Source organism: Cydia amplana, chromosome 7 (assembly GCF_948474715.1).
Source record: "Cydia amplana chromosome 7, ilCydAmpl1.1, whole genome shotgun sequence".
Taxonomy (NCBI): Eukaryota; Metazoa; Arthropoda; class Insecta; order Lepidoptera; family Tortricidae; genus Cydia; species Cydia amplana.
Genome location: NC_086075.1, coordinates 18,700,633 through 18,722,162, shown reverse-complemented (window position 1 = coordinate 18,722,162; position 21,530 = coordinate 18,700,633). Strand labels below are relative to the sequence as shown.

Genomic DNA, 21,530 nt, shown 5'->3' with positions numbered 1-21,530 from the left:
TACTAGACAGGTTTCAATAATTTAAAAACATGTAGGTACAAAATTAATCTTGCAAAACTAGAGTCAGCCTAAGCTAACTCACAGACTTTGCAGTGAAAGCGTGTGGTAGTGTCACCACATGGGTCAAATTATTTAATCCAATATTATTTTTGACTTCAGGAGAGGATCCTTCATCAACTTAGAAGACTTCATGATCAACCTAGACAAGGAGACTGTGGAGTGTTTCCACCAGTTCTCCAACGGCACCACCTCGTCCATGGTGCTCAACTCATGGTTCCGGTACCCCGGGTACCCGGTCATCAATGTTCACGTGTACAGGGATAGGTTGCCGAATGTCATCACTTTGAAACAGGTAAGGGCTATGTATTTATTCGTATGGCATTATGAGTCGTTCTACAATTTTATTTACAAATTAATGTCTAGGTTCTTCACCCATTGGGCTGCGTTATCACTAAACGCTATTAAGTCCAGAGGGTCACCAGGGTACATTCGTTTTGGGCAGTCGTGAATTATATGGTGGATAGATTGTATAGGCGCTCCGCAATCGCATTCCGGTGAGTTTTTCTACCCACACCTAAACATGAAATCGCCAGATCGACCATGCCCTGTGCGAAGTCTATTAAGCTGGCACCATTCCCGTCTTGAGGCCGAGAAACCTTTGGGCCTTTCAGTGGGATTATAGTCGCTGTAGGCTGTAGGCAGGTTGAAATTCCATTCCTATAAGGTAAGGGCTATTAGAACGAACCGATGGTTAGGTTGGTTCTTATTTACCAGGCGAAATAACTATAGGTACAGGAGATAATTTATCATCACGGTATTTTACGGGCTTTGGGCCCACTTGCACCATTACACTAACCCGGGGTTAACCGGTTAAAGGAGTTACCATGGTTACCAGTACAATTTAAATTAGATAGGTAGAATTTGTTTTTCGAAGTTACAAATAGTTACTTCTAGTATAGTTAGTATCTTATGTAGACTTCCCACCAATAAAAATATTTATTATGTACTTACTAGAAAAAATAAGGCAATATTGAAATATGACTAATTGGATAAACGAGTACATAATATTATGGGATTGAACCTTGTTATAGTATGCCCGCATAAAAAAATGGATACCTATAGGTATATTAATAGGTAGCTTCATAAAGAATTTAAATTTTAAGACTTAATATTTGAAAAGCGAAGTTTCAAAAACCCACTGCTTAAGTATATACGAGGCTACTGCTCTTTATCGCAAACTACAGACAATAGACTAGTTTAATAAAGACCTTTCTTATCTTCTAGAGGACATTCTCCTTCACAAAAGACTTCCGCTACGACTCAAAGTACCTGATCCCCATCTCCTATGTGGCTCAGTACCAGGAGAACTGCTTCAACTGCCACCAACCCCGGTTCATCATCAGCACACCCGTCTACACCTTCGGGGAGAACTTGGATGGAGGATGGATTCTCCTCAACAGACATGCTTCTGGTAAAAAAATACGTATTTTTTTATTATTTATTTTATTTTATTTAGTTAAAATTTTCTGATTAAGAGCCAACAGGAGCTAAGATTTAAATATTTTAGGTAAATATACCTGTCTCGCTAACGGAAGCGGCTCCTAAAACTAGTGCGATAAGGACAAGGCGAAAAATCCTGCGTAAAAATCTCAAAAATCGAGGTTTCGTACTCGACTGTTTCCTCCTCCAAAACTTAACCAATCGTAACCAAATTTGGAAATCTAAATGATAATGACATTATCTGTGTCGGACCGTTTTGCTTTTTTGACTAATTGATATCAGTTTTGAATAACACGCCTCTCATTGCGGCATAGTCAATTAAGCCATTTTGGCCATTTTTGAAGGGCTCTAGCGCCTTAAAAAACAAAAATATCAAAAAAAGCAAAACGGTCCGACACAGATATTGACAATATTAATCTGTGTTGAAAAAATCATTGCTCTAGCTTCAAAACCCACGGAGGAAACAGTCGAGTACGTTTGTATGGAGAAATTACCACTCCTGTTGGCTCTTAAGTTCATAGCAAATGTACTATTTTCAGCTGTATTAGTTAGTTAATAGATCATTATGTAAAGTGTGGACATCAGACATCATAGTCTTGTTACGACAGTTCACTCAGAGGAGTCAAATATGCCCATATCCTTCTATGCAACATTGCTGAGACATAATGTCAGGCGTTAAAAGTTATTCAACGAATTACTCGAATGGTGTTCCAGAAGACATCTAGCATTAAGATTTAAAATTAACATTTATATATAAATATTTATTTATTGAAATACATTTTAAGTTCCAAGATACCTTTATGCAGAAGGTAGAAAATTACACATCGATACATTGTTGCTATTTATGATATATTTATATTTGCGTGACCTAGACACAGTAGGCGGACTAACGGCAGTCCTTGGTGGCGCTATAACCGTCTATTTCTAGGCTGCCCACGCGCAGAGCTAACCTAGACTCGTAGAGGTTACGTTTGTTTATAAGCTGAACGTGCTAAAATTCATGACTAAAGCAAACAAGTGGATGGAAAATAGTTGTAATGAGGAATAATGAAATTGATGGGAAATTGAGGATCAAAAGAGCTCGTGATTCTGAACAAAAATAACATAAATATTCACAAATCTAACAAAATATGTAGTGTACAACTCTAAATACGAAAAAATTAGAGTGCAAGAAAGCAATCAACGGCAAATTATTTAAGTCTATTGAGTGGTTGTTCTTTAGAAATTTAGTTTTACTCATAGACTAGGAATCCTCTAGACTGAGCATAGTAACGCTACCCCCTCTGCCACTTATACGGTAGTTTTACTCCATCTTCGAGTCAATCCCGTGCCGTGATTGGTCCGTGTCTTTGAACGGACCAATCAGAGCACGGGATTCGCTCACCTCGTCCCCCCGCACCCCCATATTTTTGGCAGCATCGGTTTCATGAAATAATTGCTCTAAACTCAGTCTAGAGGATTCCTAGTCTATGGTTTTACTTCATGAAATATAACAATGACATAGGGAATCATACCCCAGATGTTTGGTAGCCGGAATGATTTCGTTTGTTTATAACTTTATTTATTGTAAAATAGTTACCATACTACTTTCGCCAACAAACTGTCATGCAGTTTGGCGAAAGAATATGTATAATGTATGGCTGTGTATTTTTTATTGAGAAGATAAATTAAAAAAAAAAAAAAACTTATGAATACAAAATAGGTAGTCTGTTCGAAAAGAGAAGAGTCGTGGAATGTATTGGACCCCCTACATTCCACGACTCTTCTAATCTCTTTCCGCACAGACTCTAGTAAGCTCCAAACGGGCTTAGAAATGTTCATATAGTTAATTTTTTTACCTATTTTTATGCTAGTGTAAAACATTCCCGCACCCAAAAATCCGGGGTATGGTCATACATATACCGCAGCCAAATTGTTTTGTTAAAATACTTTGCCTTGTAAAATTCCAGGGTATTACCGAGTGAACTACGACGAGGAAACGTGGAAGCTCATCGCCAAAACGCTGCGAAACGAACATAATGCCATTCACGAGCTGAATCGGGCTCAGGTGAGAACAGCTGCTTAAAATATAATCTTAATTAAAACATGTTTAATTATAGTACGAGCGTACCTTAAGAATATCAAGAACATCATCCATCCATCATATGGAACCACATCCATAGAAGTTACGCTCTCATTTTAAAAGAAATTGTGAAATAACATGAACAATAATATTATGAACATTCAAGTAACACATATCTGCGCTCAGTAAACGCCTGAAGGAGACCACGGGTAACCCTCGCGCAGGCAGCTTTCTCGCGCAAAGATTGCATGGCCATAGCAATCCAGCGCGGGAACGCTGCCTCCATGATGGGCACCCTACCAAGGGCGCAAAATTTTGATAGGTATTTTTAATTTTTTAGCTTTAGTTATCTTAATTGTAGTTAATTTTAGTTTTATATTCATTTTATAACACTTATTATACAATAAATGAGTTCTCCCTCCCTCTATGTCTGGTCATTTGGTCAATATGTGGTCAAGTTCTTCAAAATTATAAAGCTAGAATAAGTCGCTACTAGTACTTAATTTGTGATTGATATAGTGGTTTAAATCGTTCTCCCGTAGGTAACCGCACGTTTTTAAATCTTAGTTGCAGTGATAAACTAAATTAAGTGATTGGATTTAAAATACAGACAACCTACAAGCTGATCAGATGGAGAACCAATTGTCCGCTTAAATTTTGTGGGAAACGGTATCCAATTTCAATGTGTGAATTAATTTGTTTCAGATCGTCAACGACGCCTTCGCTCTCTTCACCTCTGGAGACCTCAGTTACGAGCTGGCGACATACATATTAGGCTACTTGGAAAAGGAACATAGCTATGTGGTATGGGAGTCGGTGATTTCTGGCTTCGAACTGCTGAAGACGAAGGATGCTGCTTGCAACTTTACTAGAGCTCTTTATGAGGAGTGGAGGGTACGGTTCATTGATTATTTATTTATTTATTTATGTTAAGGAGAACCAACAGCTATAAACTTAGAATAGACAACAAGATTAAAAATAGGAAGCCAATAGTTACAAAGTATTAAATCTTAAACTAATGCTAGCACCAACGCACACACATGCGTACAAAAAAGAGGGGAAAAAAAGAAAAAAAAACATAATAGAAAATGGCAATAGAAGCCTTACAATAGATCCTAAGTTTAACACTTAGTTCATTAGCGCCTGGAATGTCAGAGGTCTCAGTATTATATTTATAGTTTGTCATGAGTTTAACGAGAATTTAGTTTTTAAAATACACATTCTCAAAAAATTTTGGACTTAATTCTAGAGCAAAGTAGGCATAGGTATTTTACGGTAGTGAATTATCTCAATTAGGTACCTTGTAACAAATATATTAATATTTTCAGCAATTCATGCGCAAGAACGTGGCAGCGATCTACGCGCGCCTGATCCAAGACTTGGAGCAGCAGCCAAAGACCCGACTTTTCCGCAGCGACATCATCAACTTTGCGTGCGCCTTGCAGCACGAGTCGTGCGTTAATCGCGTTCTGAACCTGTACTATCAGACGAAGGGCAGACGACACAGGTAAGGCTAGTGTAGTGGTCTTATAGAAGTTGGTTGGTTGGTTGGTCGTGTCACCTGGTAAAATGCAGAGAACCAACGTTGCATGATCTTGAGGTGAAACACAAGACGATGGCGGCTGCGACCAAGAAGTACCGTGATCGAAGAGCCCAGATGATCAAAGCTGTAGTGAAACGACTCGAGAGGATGTGGAGAATAAGGCCACGCGTTGGGCGGACAGAACAACATAAGTAGTATGCTTTATTCTAGATCAAAACAAAAACGGCCGTTTTAACTTTGGACGCATAGATTGACGAATCCAGCAACATAGAAACTAGTTTGATGTATTCAAACGGTACTTTAATACAAGATACAGTACGTAGCGGCCCCCTTTTTTAAATATATTTCGTTAAATTTAAATAATCACGATTATTTAACAGTGGCGCTAGTGTGCACGTTGATGGGCTCTTAAGCGAGATCCACTGAAAACTCAGTAGTTCACTTAAATAAAGTATGTCAACTCAAAATAGATCTAATTGTAGTCGAAATCTCAAATGCAAGACCGAAAACTAACTCGAAAAATAAAGTTCGAAATTGCCTTCCAACTTTGTTTGTGTAATTTTTCAGACTAGACCCTGACTCCCGACAAGCCTGCTACTACTCAGTTCTGCGTGAGAGCGGGGATGTGGCCTATCAGCTCAGAACTGACAATCTGACCAGTTTCGAGAACGATGACAGAACTGTCGCAAGGCATCTGACGTGAGTTGATATTTTATGATAGTTTTTTACGCTTTCAACGATCTAGTTAATAAAAATAAGCAACAATTCAGCTAATAAAGTTGTTTATATAATTTCCTCCAGTATATTTGCAGCGGCATGTGCTGTGATTAAGAAGTAATTTCTTATTTAATTTTATTTACTTAATGATGAAATGAGGAAAATAATTATTTATTCATGAAGCGAAATACAAGACGTTAAAAACATGATAAAACTTTTTAATAAAATTAAAAACTAATACTTATTCATTTTGTTCCCAAAATTATTCTCATCGTGTTAATTTTAATTTCAGGGAAAATGAACAACGTCTGATATATAGACTGCCTCCTGGAATAAAACCTATAGCGAATCTCATACTCAACAGTACAACTACCTTAGTAAGTATATAATATAAACTGTTTTTGCTTCTATGTGTAAGTACTCAAACGGCATCTGAGCGCTGGTCGGAGCTTGCTGAAAGATGACCTTCTCATTCTACCATCAATAACAGGTTAAAAAATTCAAAGAAGCCGCCTCACAACCTTAAGGTTGACTCACGCTAGACCGGGCCGGGGCCGGGCCGGTGTTTCCGGGGCTTCGTTTTCTATGAAAAGCACCACATGATCACCGATCAGCCGTCATAGAAAATGATATGTCGGACGCCTCGGCGGACGATCATTTACGTAAAACGTAATTTAAGTTTTTGATTGGTACTTTTCTTTTTTCCTCAACGGTTTTATTTTTGGCAGGAACCTATTTTTATATCTTATCTTAGTAAAGATAATAGGGCGTTTTTTTTTGTTGTCCCCTACACATTTTTTTCAAATTTGGGATTTTTTTTGTTATTTCTACTCAGAATCACGAGCCCTTTCTATCCTAATAGAAGAAAAAAAGTGTCCTAAGGTTTTTATTTCCATTACGTCACCATTTTTCATAGACTTTGTATGGCGGTCGCAGAATGGAAAGATCGAAAAATGTATGGAAATAGGACAATTTTTTTCTCCTATAAGGATAGAAAGAGCTCGTGATTCTGAGTAGAAATAACATAAAAAATCCCAAATTTGAAAAAAAAGTGTAGGGGACAACAAAAAAAACGCCTAATAGTGTCATTTAGGATACGTCTCCACTGTTGTTAGTTTTAAGCATCAATCACAACTATTTATGTCGCATGTAGAGTTTACCTCTAAGTGATTATTGCACTACTCAATAAGGATACATGTTTGTAAGTTAATGTTAAGCATTGGTGTAAATAATTGTTGGTAAACCTTAAAATGACAGTCCATTTCCAACCGCAGCTGCACTACTGTTCATTTTACTATGGAAATTGACAGTAACAGCGACGCGTTCAGTACCAGTAGTGCAGCTGCGGTCAGAAATGGAATGTTACCCTTAGTTAAATAAATAATTATTATATAAAATAAAAAACGCCACTTACGAAAACGTTTTTAAACTAAAGTGGTTAACTTGACCTTTGACTTGACTAACACATTATTGCAGTTACTTTTTGCATGTTTTATTTTAAACTATATTTGTTATCTTTCAGCCAACATCAAATCCTACAGCACAGGCATTAGACAAAGACAACCCGGACTCAAGTACATCCGTTCAAACTTCAATACTATCCTTGATATTAGCCTATTTGGTTACTACCCTATTTTAATTATTGGTATTAAGGTTCGATAACCTAAGTTCGTAACTGTGTGTGATGTGCAACAAGCGCTGTTTAATTACGTTTTTAAGTGGCCCTAAATGCAATGGGGCATTCCAGAAAATTGTCGGGTACGTGACGCTTTTTTTAACACTTCTGATAAGTTGATAACCCTAAGAATATTTGGCATGATAGCGTTTTATAATTTATCTTTAAAGTCAACGGTATATTTTAGTACAGATATCTGCAGGTTAATAAGGTATCTGACATACGAGTCACGTCATTAACAAAGTAGACTTTTTTGTGGAATGCCCCAAAAAGGGTCGGATTTATATGGAATCACATTACTTTTTGTTGTTGTTTATGTTCATAGTTTTTAACTTATAATGAGCATCAGCTTCGCTAAGATTTCGTGTAAGTTTTGTTATATATTTCAGTTTAGGGCCAACGTAATGTATAATAATATTTTACACTTAACAAAGTCTAACAATAGTTATTTGTACAACAAGAGATCAAAGTTTGATATTTCTTCGAGTGCTTATTTTGAGTCCCGTGCAAGCGAAAGATTCTATAATAGATTCACGAGCGTAGCGAGTGAATCTAATTTAGAATCTTGAGCGAAGTAAGGGACTCAAAAGCGCACGAGATGTAAATAACTTTGATCTCGTGTAGTACACAACATTTTTCACCTCAGCAGTGAGAACATATTAGAGAACCCGACAAATGTATTCCTTCTTCATTACTTACCTCTATTCACTCATGTTTTCTTAAGATATACCAACAATTTAATTTTCACCTCAGCAGCTCGAACAAGGGTACTTTGCTACTTAAAAACAGTGAGCAAAATGGCATTTTGCTCACTGAGTGAGCAAAATCGCATTTTGCTCATTTTGTCCCACTCAGTGAGCAAAATGCGATTTTGCTCACTGTTTTTAAGTAGCAAAGTACCCTTGTTCGAGCTGCTGAGGTGAAAAACGTATTTCTATTAATATTAAAGGAACATTCCAAAAATAGACCCTCATCAGGTTTTAAATTACAAAAGGAGAGCTTTTTAACTAGTTTGATATACTTGTCGTTTGTAAACTTGTCAAATTGTCAACTTTTGTCATTGAATGTAAAACCTGACAAGATTGTAAGTATTTAGGCTGAGATAGGAGCCGTGTGTGTTGGAGGGTCCTGTGACCTGAATAGAAACAAAATGTACGTTGACACTTCACGTGCTGCCCTCTACTGTTCACATAGGTAGTTTTTCTTGTGCATTTCAATTTCTGCCATCTTGTGGGGTACATTGTAAGCCTAAACTTGGGGACTCCTGTGCTGCCCCCGTAGTGTCGCTTCGCGAAATATTTTCTTTTTATTTACATCGGTGACATTCTGTTGTCAAGAAGTCTCCTTGCCAGTAAAGTAAATTAGTACCACTGAAAATCCGCAACATGGCGAATGCTAAATAAAATCTTGTTGGGGTGTAGTTCCCAGACAACATATTTGTTTAAATGATATATTTGATTTTTTGTTGAATTATTTAGCAGTTATGACATTATCTAGTCATTAAATAATGTTTTTTAAATCCATTCGATAATACAGATTGTTTTATTTATTAAAGTAATTAGTATTAGGTCTAGTAAAACAGAAATAGTAGTTCTTAATTATTATTTTATTTATTTTATATTGTATTTTACTTAATGCATTAATGCAATATGTACATATTACACGTAAAATACTGACTTAAATTGTTAATTTATAATAAACTGCTTTAAAGAAATAAATGTGCCTTAACATTAATATTTGTATTTATTATTTAGATAAATTTAATATATTTATTATACTACAATAAATAATAACCAAATTTGAAGCAAGAGGACGCGTTTGCTTCAAACTTAATTGTATATTAAATTATTAGAAAAAAAATTATAACTACTTTTACTTATTTCATTAATTATTTACTTACCTATAAATTATAATATACAAAAACTGTGAGTGAAAATGCAGTAGAAAACCTAAAACTACGCTTACACCTATTATTTAATATTTTTTATAGTTAGAATTAAATAATAATCTTAACATAATCATAATAGCTAGCTTATATGATAAATATAATATTCACTTTGTGCAATTCTGGCATAAAATATACCTAGGCTACACGCTAAGATTAAATTGAATATACAGGGTGTTCTTATAAAATTCCTATTTAACAATACCCGTTACAAAATAATGTAACAAGATGTTTCCATACCATTCATGCTGTTCAAACAAATCAAAAATATGACGTCATAGTTATTAATAAGCCCCGAGCACAAATAATTTAAAAGATAAATATTATATCATTCATTCGTCCAAAAGTATTGGAAAGTGTTGAAAGGGCTACATTTCTTAGAAAAAATCCTGACTCGCATTTGAAAGCGGTATATAGTTTAAGTCGAAATCTCTTCCTGATTGTTATTCTCTTTGGTATTATTAAATGTACAAGATTAGTTGTGCTTGGCAGCTATAAGGTGCATTGGGATAAGTTCGAATGCGGGATGATTTGATTATTAACTACTTTTCTAGAAGCACTTTCTAATGTAGCAACAGTAAGCAAGGGGCCACGATAAGCTTCACAGTACCGTAAGTATTGCTAAAGTACAAGGTGCTTCTGGTTTAGTAGATATGTGTTAGCCATTTCCAAACTTACCCAGTTTTCGAAGTTACCATTACTTTACATACATTACATTAAACAGTTAACCGAACTAGGAACTTGAAACACGTATTAATAGGACGCAATATTAAATACTTTCAAGTTTTTTGTTTGGTTCAGCTGAACCAATGACCATTCATAGATTGATTTGAACTCTTGAAACTACACTATAATTATCTGGCAAGATAATAAGGAGTTTCCTTCGCACATTATAAACACAACCTCGATTAAATAAAATATCTATCATACCTAAAATTTGATATCAACGTACAACTACAACAACCTTATTTTTTAAGCAACCTGCACCGAATTAATAACTACTAATTTCTCTATCGATACGTAACTATTATCCGTCAAAGTTATCTCTTCACCGATTTTGTGTGGAAGTGTCATTATAAACGTTATATTTTCTTAATAATTTCACGTTTATTGACATCTCCACACTCTACCACTTCAGGACTTTACCTACCCGACTAATAATAATAAAAAAACTTATTCAAACGTACGATTAAAGCTAGTCTTTACAATGGATATCAAACTTGCTTAAATTTCCATAAAATTAAGAGTTCATTAATTACTTAATACTAGGAAAAATAATGAAAAATTTGACAATTTCGATACGATCAATGGTTAAAAATCGTAACCAAAACCGACCCTAATATCAAGAGCATAGAGACGACGAGCGTAGGCGCATCGTTTTCGTCAATCCATTCGTACACGTATTCGAGGTGCTGCTGCTCCCATCTCAGGTTTTCTTCGACGATGTCTTTGGCTCGTTGGGCGGCCATTTCGGAGTCCCAGAGGTCGCTATTGATGGAGTTTGCCCAGTTTTGGTACTGGAATAAGGATAGATTGATTGAATTCTCTTTATTGGCAAATCTCAGGACTAGACGGGGGAATAAAAAAAAATCCTTGCATAAGAGCTTGCATACAAACGTAGTCCCCTTTTTCCTCTCTGGATACTTTCAGTATGGAAAATATTATTATATTAATTAACCATAGCTATGCTCCTACGTTTGACCTTTTGATTTTTTGATTATTTTAAAAATTAGGAGCGAAAAACAGATTTTATATAAATTTTATCTTTCTTTGTTAGTAGGTTGGTAAACACTCACCTCTATGGATAGGCCGTCACCCGCCAAGCATTCAACCATGTGCCAAACGATATCTTCCAATTTCTCCGGTCCTCCATACCTGATATTTAAGATCAACGGTTATTAAAAATTTAAGTAAAAATTAAGTAACTCACAACCCAAGGGTTTCGTACTACGCCCATTTTTTTATACCTAATATTGTGTTTCTTAAGTGCGAATCACGTTTTACTGCAGATTTCTTCTAGGTTTTGCTATATATACTTAGGTAAACAATTTGTCTTCTTTCTATTTTTATTTAGACCTAGTAATTTTGTATTTCGTGGTTTGTATTTGGTAATTTTTGCCCATTTTAAATAATTTATTTTATTTATTTTCTATAGTTTGCTGTCCGGACAACTGACATTTGCGACAGTAATGCAGTAAACCTACCATACCATAACCAGTCGCCAGTAAAGTCACGCTGCAATACTGCGGCAGTAACGCTGGTGTAGTCTGAAACCTACCTAAAAATACCAAAAATTAACTGATTCACTCACATTGCTCTCACGTTAGCCGTGTTTCGTGAGATGAAGTTGATAGCGGTGAAAGCGTTGTCAGTGCCGGACCCCACTATGGCTTTGAAGATCCTGTTCCTCTCCTCAGTGCTATAGGGGCCGTTGGAAGCCAAAGTTTCTGCGAGATATCTGTTGAACATGATTCGACATTCATTTTGTATTCGCTGTGTAGATTTATTAAGGGACAAATACCAAGTAGACATATTTCTGAGGAGTTGCATTATGTTAATTTTTTTGGCCATCCCACTTCACAGCGTATTAAGGATACTAAGCAAATGTTTATAGCGAGTCTAATGATGGTATTCATTAGCTACTTACGTTGAAAGAAACTGTTGGTCCTGAGAGCAAGCCAAGGATTCAAGAATGACGACCTGTTCATATATCGTCGGCTCTATCTCCCGGCGTTCGTATAATGCGTTGATGACGTCATTCCCTCCTTCTCTTACCATGGTACAGTATACTGCTGGCCTTATTTCATGCGGTATGTTGGGGTTACTGCAAAAAATAGGCTTCTGTTAGATCAAGGCCCTTCTTACGAAGGCTGTATCGAGAAGTGTTCACAATCAGGCCATGACAAAATGCTTACATACCTAAACTAAATGGTCTCAATTCACAATGAACTCTTGATTTGAAGAAACCAAGTTATACTTAGCTGGGAATCTTTTTTGCAAGTTTGTCTTCGAGTCTTGGAAAATATTTCAGTGGGACTCGTCTTTGTTTTTTCACTATTCAGTTATATAACATTTTAAAAACAAACGTATTTTTTAAACTTTTTAGAGACTTCTAGTCTTCTGTAGAAACTTGAGTCCTTGAGTTGAGTGAGTAGATGAAATAAAGATGAGAAAACAACATGCCGTCCTGTAGAAATAAGCCAACTTACACCACATCCCGATCATTAGGATCCCAGAACCAATCAATGGCTGCAGCCACACACGGCGCGTAGCCAGCCTTGCAGGCGTGTTCCATAACCAGCCCTCGCGTCATGGCCACATCGGAGTCCTCAGTCACAGAGATGTCAGGGTAGAAGCCGATCTCGTCTTCCACTCTGCCTACTGTTCGCCGGACCATTCTCTGTGAAAAACGCAGATCAACGATCAAATCTGCTGCTGAAGTTAAACTGCTGATGAAGATCAGGAGGGAAGTTCTAATAGTTCACGTTTATTTCTTTGCTAAAGATGATAATGCCTAAACTACATATTCATAAAAGTATTTAATGTAAGGTGGAACTACCTATGATCATCCTGTTTTTGAACATGAACATAAAAAATATTTTAACTAAATTCTTAGAGAAGTAATTTTTTGGGTTAAAATTAAAACGCATTCACTATAGGTTAAAAACTTGAAACAGTAGTTACCTGTATTGTAAACCTCAAAAGTAATAATATTTTAATCTGCTCAAATTGTATTCTAAATTTCGACAATCTTGCACCAATGGTGGTCACGGTGGACAAATTGAATTATAAAAAAGGAAATACTTACCAAGTAAATGTCTGGATCCAATTCTTCGTCTACTTCCACCATTGCAAGAAGCCTCTTCTGCAAGAAGCCCATGTTCCTGACGAAGGCCTTCCATGGCGCGTAGCTGATCTCATGCTCCATGGTGAGGACTACTTGGAAGGCGATGTCGTAGTCCAGCATACCGGCCCTTGCGAGGTTAAGGGCATCGTCTACAAGCTACATAAAGAAAATTTCATAAAATATTTAAGTAGTGCCTTAAAAATATCTGGATAGCATCTGATTCTACATGACTACTCCATTTCGATTAAATAACCAGAGTAAGTAAATATTTATTCACCACACCAACTATCAAAGACCTTCTTTAAGAGCTCATTAAATTTAGACAGCGCGCGAACTTGCATGCGGAGTTTAGTTACAATTGCGGACTCTATTTTGAGGTTACATCCAATTCGGGCGACCGATGAAATACCTGAATGTAATGAAACTTGCAAGTTCGCGTAACGTCTGAGTGAGCCTTATTATTCTTGATTAACGAATGAGAAAGTTGCATTTTATTGTTTGTGCAGTTTGCAATTTTGCATTTCCGATACCAATACTAGTTCTGGTGAAAATAACGACGCTAAAACGCTAATGGCTCCTATAGACGATGGCACAGCGCTGGGTCAGCGAGATGGCCATGCGATGGTTAAGGCTCCTTTAGACGATGACCCAGCGCTGGGTCAGCGAGATGGCCATGCGATGGTTGAGAGCACGCACTATGGAATGGGCCACGTGTAGATGCGTACGCGCCATCCCTGGCCCACTACCTTTTATGTGCGGACGGAAATCTGACACCGCGGCCATCCCGCCACGCCATAAGCCATCCGACACCACTACCCTCTCTACACGCTTGCCCATCTTAGTGGGCCAGTATGATGGCCCATCGTGTAGAGGAGCCATAAAAGATTCTCACGAATAACACTAATCATAGAAATTGTTTGCCAACCCTCATTTGTCCAACTTCATAAGCAAGTTCAGCAACATTTGATTGATGGCTGTATTAAAATTCGATTAGACTTACTGTGGCGCGGTTGAGCGGGTGGATTAGTTCGCGTTGCTCCGGATCCTCCAGCGCCCATATAATCCTCTCCCATAGAGCCAAGTCGTAGTTGACACGGTAGTATCCTGGGATATTAAGGAATTTACATGTGTAATTTATGTGGACGGTACTCTAATTTATAAACGTTATATTTTCATATAAATTTAATATGAATGATGACATTATTGCCAAACTTTGTCATTACAAATGCGATACAGAGTAACCTTGGTCCGATTCTAAGCATTGCTCGGCGCAATATGACATAACATGTTGAGAGACACACGGACAGTGAAGTCTTAGTACTTAATAGGGTCCCGTTTTTACCCTTTGGGTACGGTACGGAACCCTGAAAAAGTGAAACTTTTCGTGTCCCGGTTTGCATAATTATGATAACTTCAGTTCACTTCAATTACCTTGTCCCTGAATGTTAAACAATACATAGTCCTCTTCATCGAGCGGGATATTTATTGTCATAGTGTTATCCATCATGGCCGTCGGTCTGATGTTGTTGGTCTCGTAGTTGGGGTTGATGCTTGTCGTCCAAGTGACTGGGATCTGGTAGTTCACCTGCTCCGATGCGGTGAAGCCGAATTTTTCCTAAGGTAATCAAGAATGATAAATAAGTTAAATAACATTAGATTAGATCATAATATTCATAATACTTGGGTTTCATCAAATTTAAAATAATAACGTTATTTCAGTTTGTTATTTTAAAAATTAAAAAAAGTTGGCTTAATGTCTACCTAATTATATTTTTTCCAAGTCTTCCTAAATCTTAGTCTTCAAGGACATTAATTCACAGTGATAGTAGTATGAGGTCCCTATCGACTTTCATATTGATTGTCACTGTGATAGGCGTGGCTCACTCCGCGATGTCGTCGCGGCGCTGCAAGTACATGAGGCCCACACCATTTTTGGTGTCTAGCAGTCTTAGTAGCCCCGTAGACAACATGCCAATAGCTTAACACTCCGTAGCGAACGAATCGTCACACTAATATGGAAGAGTGTTAGAGAGACACAAAGCGATTCGATGGCGAAGCGATGATAGCGAATTGTCACCTTGGCTAGGCCGCCTGGTCGCGCTTGCGCCACCTCGTGGTCATATATGTCGTAATAGGCGCGTTTTGTTAGACAGTGAAGCTTCTGTAGGTAATACCTAGTACTATATTTATTCTGTGACCGTGACAAGGTTCGAAATTAAATTCTTTCACAACCAGTTTTCTCTGTGTGAGCATGCTAACTATTTACGTACATATATAGCAATGTCCTGCTTACACACCGTGTCCTATATGAAGATCCCCTGTTTCCATACCTGGGTAAGCAGAACGCCGCCCTGCCTCATCCCGACATGAAGAGTCGGGTAGCCATTCGACGTAATCCACGGCTCCAGAAACTCCGTTATGTCATCTACCATGTTGTTGCCGTTGGTTAGCCACTCGGCGTTTATGGCGTCGATGAAGAATCGCGAGTTTATTGTTTCTAACGCCCTGGTAGGAGTATAAAAAACATAAAGTGTTATAATAATTATAAGCCATGTCATATTGATAGAAAAAAAAAACAATATGAAATAAGGTCAGATGGGATAAGACAAACACTGAGGCAAGAGAAACACTTGTAGGGAATCCTCAAACTGTTTCTCTACTTTTTCACCCCACATGATCTTAATTATAAAGTTTAAGTTTATAGTACTATGTTTACTTAGTTCATATTTTGAAGATTACCTATGTATTATCATTGTTCATTGCGGAATATTTTCAGACGATGCTAAATTGTACGCTATAAAAAATAAGAACACCATTACCTGCTGTTCAAAAGTATCTGGCCTGCTGCCCGAATGAAATCCTGTTCCTCGTTGCCGAGAATCAGTTTCAACATGTTCATTATCGCCGGGGCTTTGTATTTCAATATCCGTTGTCCAGCAATGTGGTCTCTTATTTCATTTTCATCGAATATTTCTTCCGCCGGCTCTAGAGGACGGGCGATGGCGTATCCGTCCCGGTACAAGGATTCTTGGACGACGTCAGTTACGAATACTGTGTTGAAGTCCACGAGTGTCACGTCTAATAATTGGTTGTTTTGGAACTGGAAAGGTTTTTTTGTTAGGCTTTAAATGGCCGATCAATCACAATTAACCTTAGTGGTTTGTAATAGTTTCTTTACTTGAGGTTTTTATTGATTCGGGCGACAAACATCAAACAATGTTGCCAATATAATCCATAGTAGAGATACAGTCAAGTGATTTTTTGACCCGTACTTTAATCCCTAGAACCATTGTGTATACCTAATGGTTACTAATGAAGGATTGCTACCCGTGTTGAACAAAAAAAAATCATATAGATAATAAGGTGGTAAAACTTTTTAGCGTTACGTAGGTAATTTGATTCTTCTTACTTCAGACTGCATAAAAGAGAGATTGCCTTTGTTTAACAAATTAGTATCTAATTTCAAAAAGTCACCTGAGTTCATATCTACCATGTAATAAAATATTTAACACATATCTTACTTCTCTGTTGAGCTCGTAGCCAGTGTAAGAAGCAAGGCCTTGGATCACCCACTGGAAGCGCCAGTTCTCGGGATAGATGACATATCCGTACCACTGCCTAGCTATTGCCTCAGCCATCTCAGCTAATGCTTCCTTTCTCTGTTTCACCGAATTTACCCGTTCCATCAAGACGTATGGTTCCCTGGTGAATGCAAAAATATATATTTTTCTATATAAGAATGCCTTGGCTTCAAACTTTACAACATGTTCATTGAAAACAAAAATAACAAGAATATAATCTTACCAGATGCAAACCGTTGACAGGGCATACCAATCTTTATGCACGTCAGGTAACGCTATAACAAGCATCCTTCCGTCTTGGTCCAGAACGATTTCATTATAAGGTTTTTGAGTCCACTGTTCCAGGTTGTTGAAATAAGAATTGATGGCGACTGAAGCCTGGTTTTCTTGGTTGATAACTCCCGGGCGAGCGTAAAGTTGCACGCCAGCCGCGGGGTTGTTGATATTGTTAAAGTTGTGGGCTACCATGCCCCAAAGCCCCGCTGGGCCTAGCAATGCTTTGAATTGGCCGCTAAATAAAACACAGAAAAATATTAGTAATAAAATACTATTAGTAAAGTACCTAAAATAAAATACTAATCATTACAAAATCATTAATCTACACAAAAAAGTAATAGTAAAGTAAAATAAAATACTAATCATTAAGCGATATATTATACTCGAAACAAACTAAGTAAGCAGGTATTTAAGATGTACGTTGTCATCCAAAGTATTAAAAACTGTAGAGAAAGATATGTATCAGATCTTTGGAAGACTGGAATGACTGGATAGATGTTTCATTATTAAAATATTTGAAACAATATCGCTTAAGCCAAAATGTAAAATTGATAGATGTAGTCGTTGAAATTGTTACGTAATATCTAAATAACAAGTATTGGTTTCTATTAGCACGTCTTCTCATCAAGAAGGGGCTGTTTTTAAAAATTCATCAACAAATTATAGTGGTACCTAAATTATACAAAATGATGTATAAGAACAGTTCCAGGAAATGTTGTAGATTGTTGAAGTATCAAAATTACGATGAAATTAAGTAGATTTTCACGAAAAATTGTCACTTGTTATGAAGTAATTTCTGGTGAAAGTTGATTTCGTCTAACTTTCATTTAGTAACAGTACAGGACAGGATGTTTGTAATACAAAATTACCATTTTTAGCAGTCCCAACTTTACGAAATTTACAAATAAGATCGACAAAATCAGTGCTTTACGCGCGTTTACCAAATCGTCCATGAGAAAAAAAATCATTACTAATATAGTGAGTCTGTTTCAAAAAAAATATCTGTAAAAGTGCAAGATAAGAAGACGTGCTAATAGATATCATACCAGTACTTACTTGTTATTTCTATTACGTAACAAAAGGTGTACAATTTCATCGACTAAATCTATCAATTTTACATTTTAGCGACTAAAATCGATAAGGCCTCTTAAGGGGTGACTGAATCACATAGATTTGAGGTAGGTTATATATTTGATTATATAAAACGTAGTTATATAATTATTAACGTAAACTAAATTTTACTTACTTAGTGTTGTCTTCTTGAGCAGAATTCATAAAGATGTTATTGTATGGGATGTTATTGAAGGTGAAAGAGATAGTCGATGGTTCCGTGAGCTCGTCCATGCAAGGGAACACCCGCCGGGCGTTGGTGGCGTGCAGGTTCATTGCCAAGTAGTCGCTGAAATCAAAATTATCTTAGTAATTGCTGACAGACATTTTAAGGTAGTTCGGTTGACAAAATATACTATGCAAGATTTTCGAGTAAATGGGGTAATCTCAATTTTAAACTACAGGTTAGGGATAACAGATAACAAATCTGGTGAACAAATACACAAAAATATATTCGCTAGGTCATTTGCGCTTATTAGATACTTCTTATTACTGCGTACCTTTTGGTACGTATATACGATAGCTTGGAACTAAATAATATATCATGGACTGACACATATTTTATATAATTTTAATAAAAATTTAAGCTCTTTAAACAAAATATAAAATGCCATTACATTCCGCTGAATTCGCCTTGAAACAATCCGAAGCCGGTTTGCATGTTTCCAGTATACTCTATTACTACTATATAGTTCGAAGCTTCTTGCTGAGGCCATATTTCCAACACGCCGTCATCAACATTAAAATCGGCTGGAATCGCATTCACTTCCGTAAAGATTCCAGTTCGAACTGCTTGAATATTAAGATCTTCAACGTGTAAAACAATAGGATCTTCCATGGTTGCACTAGTTATACGCACTTGAATGACGGCACGACCAGTAAAAGTGTTTCCATTGGGGGTTATTTCGATGCTGTATTGTCTTGCTTCTTGACCTGGTCTTACATTTCGGAATAGAGATCTGGTTCCATTTGTTAACATAGTCACATTGGATTCTACTGCATTATCTTCTTCTGAAGTGAAAGGAATAATAACTGATTCAGTTGTAGTAAGTACTTCATCTTCCACGGTGCTAGGTGTTTCTGTATTGGCATCAGTTGTAGTTAGAGGTTCTGTGTTACCTTCCGTAGTATCAACCTCTCCATTTGGTTCAAAATCGTCGCTTTTCACATGTTCACTAAATGGTACTAACGGTATTCGAGGTAACTCAGGTTCCGCAAAAGCAGTATCAACTACGTTTAGTGATTGTATTTTCCTTTCTATTGGTAAAGATTTTGCGAACACACTCAACAATATTAGGTTGATGAGGATGAGACACTTCCACTTGGTCTTTCTCCGGACCATTTTGGAACATATAAAATGGCCGGAACAGTAAAATGTTAAATTATCCGTTTCATGCGAACAAAACACAACCACTTTTGGACTACTTGGAGAAAGAATGAACGATCCGTGGATTTAGATCATCCGATACTGTCATTCGAGAGACAGATAAAAGTTTATCGCATTATTTCGCTTCTCTCAAGTATTGAGAAATGTTGAGATAACGATTCAGCGATCGCGATCGCACTTGCAAAAATTGCATTCATATAGGTACTTGGGTATTTTATGACAAATTTTAAGTAACACTCGAGTAAGAAAACGTGATAGTTTGTATAAAATCTACATATGTATAAGTAGGTAGGTACTAAAATTATTTAGTTACAATTCGGTCATTTTAATTTTTTCAATAAATGTCTTGCCTGCCTATTAAATATAATTATGTTAAATTAATTAAAACTACACTCATTTAAAAGCTTCATTTTTGTATTGTGAGACCAATTTCACCAAATTGTGTAAGTGGCACTTACTAAGTGCCTACTTACCTGTTATTATCACAATATATTTCAATCTTAGTTGTTTTAAAATTAAAACGGAGCCTTTGAAGTTTTAACAGGTCCACCTTCCATTTACTTACATCATATTGGCAGCGAAATATTTGGCTAGTTAAATAGTTTTCTTATTTAATAAAATTTGTAAATAGTTTAAGTTTTCTGGTTGGGGACTGAAAATAGCGCTGCTCTGAGTCATCCATTTTACTACACAAATACTTGTTAATTCTACCTGATTTCCATATCATACGTAGGTACCTAAAAAGTTGGTACTTCATTTTTGTGTTCGTCAAAAAAACCTAATTTATTGATTGACACAATTAATCTCTACCTATTAGATCCGCACATATTACGGTACCTATCATTGAGCAATATTTCTCGCATTCGTCATCTACGGAACATTTGGATTTCCTGTGCTCAAATTGATTGACACAATCTTTATGTTTTTCAAGAATTCTGTGTGATAAAGTATTGGTAACCGATAGGTACGTTTTATCTTTCACGTCTTCGCTTATTCTTAACCACTAGTAAGAGTATATTTTAAATGACTGTGGGTATTGAATTCATCGGATGGCAAAAAATAATATATTGCTACGTTACCTAAAGATGAATTTATAGGTAATATAAAATATATGGAATATAACTATGTATATTAACTTTACTTTAATATTACATAGTTAGCGCAAACATTACTCACTTTGCTTTTTACTGCGAAGTTTGCGAAGATCCTTTTTTTCTTAAAGCGGGATAGGTAACGGTGGATTGGGTTGGGTAGTATTCAAAGCTGCGGGCGGGAAGAAGGGATAACTTTCAGCGATATTATGTGTCAGATAAGTGTTATATACTATATTCCGTCGCTGCTTCAATCTTAATTGCAAGCAACATAAGTTACATAAGTAACCTAACAAAAAGTTATATTTTGAAAACGACCGAATTATGCGTAAATGCCTTGTTTATCAGACATTTTATGTAAGCTTTCAGTATTAAATGTGTTTCCAATTCTATCTAAAATCGTGAAATAAACCTGTATACCACCAAACCGAAGCTTATGCAGGCCTTGAACTTTACCAAAGCCTCTGAGCTTCATGATTAATGACAAGTTAGAGCAAAAACGGAAGCTTGATTTCGTGTGATAGTACTGTAACTATGATGTATTGCTTGCGACTAGGGTATTGTCGATAAAACAGAGGCCAAAGACTATATCAACAATAAACAATATGTACATGTAGTCATGCCTTGCGACTATTGAAACCTTTGTCGGAAGCCCGTGTTGATCGAAGATTGAAACAAAGAATCACAATGTAAGCGTATGGTCTTCATTAAATTTCTTCTCATGACATGACCATGCCATCTCAGACGGGCTTCGAGTATAAAGATTTTATTGTCAAAAGATAAGTACGTTTTATGA

At 36.6% G+C, this 21,530-nt stretch overlaps 2 protein-coding genes across 2 annotated transcripts in view; one reads left to right on the top strand and one right to left on the bottom strand.

Moving 5' to 3' along the window:
- Positions 1–21,530, top strand: part of LOC134649538 (membrane alanyl aminopeptidase-like) — a 123,359-nt gene that overhangs the window by 12,336 nt on the left and 89,493 nt on the right. The window contains exons 6-13 of the mRNA XM_063504307.1: positions 160–352; positions 1,285–1,471; positions 3,450–3,547; positions 4,268–4,456; positions 4,891–5,069; positions 5,673–5,804; positions 6,115–6,199; positions 7,345–7,475. Coding sequence (XP_063360377.1) covers positions 160–352; positions 1,285–1,471; positions 3,450–3,547; positions 4,268–4,456; positions 4,891–5,069; positions 5,673–5,804; positions 6,115–6,199; positions 7,345–7,461 — 1,180 coding nt within the window. The 3' untranslated portion in view covers positions 7,462–7,475. The remainder of the gene's footprint in view (positions 1–159; positions 353–1,284; positions 1,472–3,449; positions 3,548–4,267; positions 4,457–4,890; positions 5,070–5,672; positions 5,805–6,114; positions 6,200–7,344; positions 7,476–21,530) is intronic.
- Positions 10,746–19,770, bottom strand: LOC134649519 (aminopeptidase N-like). Its single transcript, XM_063504279.1, has 14 exons — positions 18,874–19,770; positions 18,393–18,545; positions 17,094–17,381; positions 16,811–16,991; positions 16,109–16,389; positions 15,620–15,794; positions 14,721–14,904; positions 14,290–14,393; positions 13,251–13,445; positions 12,652–12,842; positions 12,090–12,266; positions 11,754–11,900; positions 11,239–11,317; positions 10,746–10,959 (listed from the first exon to the last, which is right to left on the bottom strand). Exons 1-14 carry the CDS (start codon positions 19,596–19,598, stop codon positions 10,747–10,749), a joined length of 3,093 nt encoding a protein of 1,030 aa, XP_063360349.1. The 5' UTR covers positions 19,599–19,770; the 3' UTR covers position 10,746.

Excerpts from the sequence above, each read along its gene's own strand:
- LOC134649519 (XM_063504279.1), bottom strand. The coding sequence starts at position 19,598 with ATGGTCCGGAGAAAGACCAAGTGGAAGTGTCTCATCCTCATCAACCTA. Across the intron at positions 16,992-17,093 it reads CTGTCAACGGTTTGCATCTG|GGAACCATACGTCTTGATGG; the intron begins GTAAGATTATAT and ends TGCATTCACCAG. Across the intron at positions 15,795-16,108 it reads CAGATACTTTTGAACAGCAG|GGCGTTAGAAACAATAAACT; the intron begins GTAATGGTGTTC and ends TACTCCTACCAG.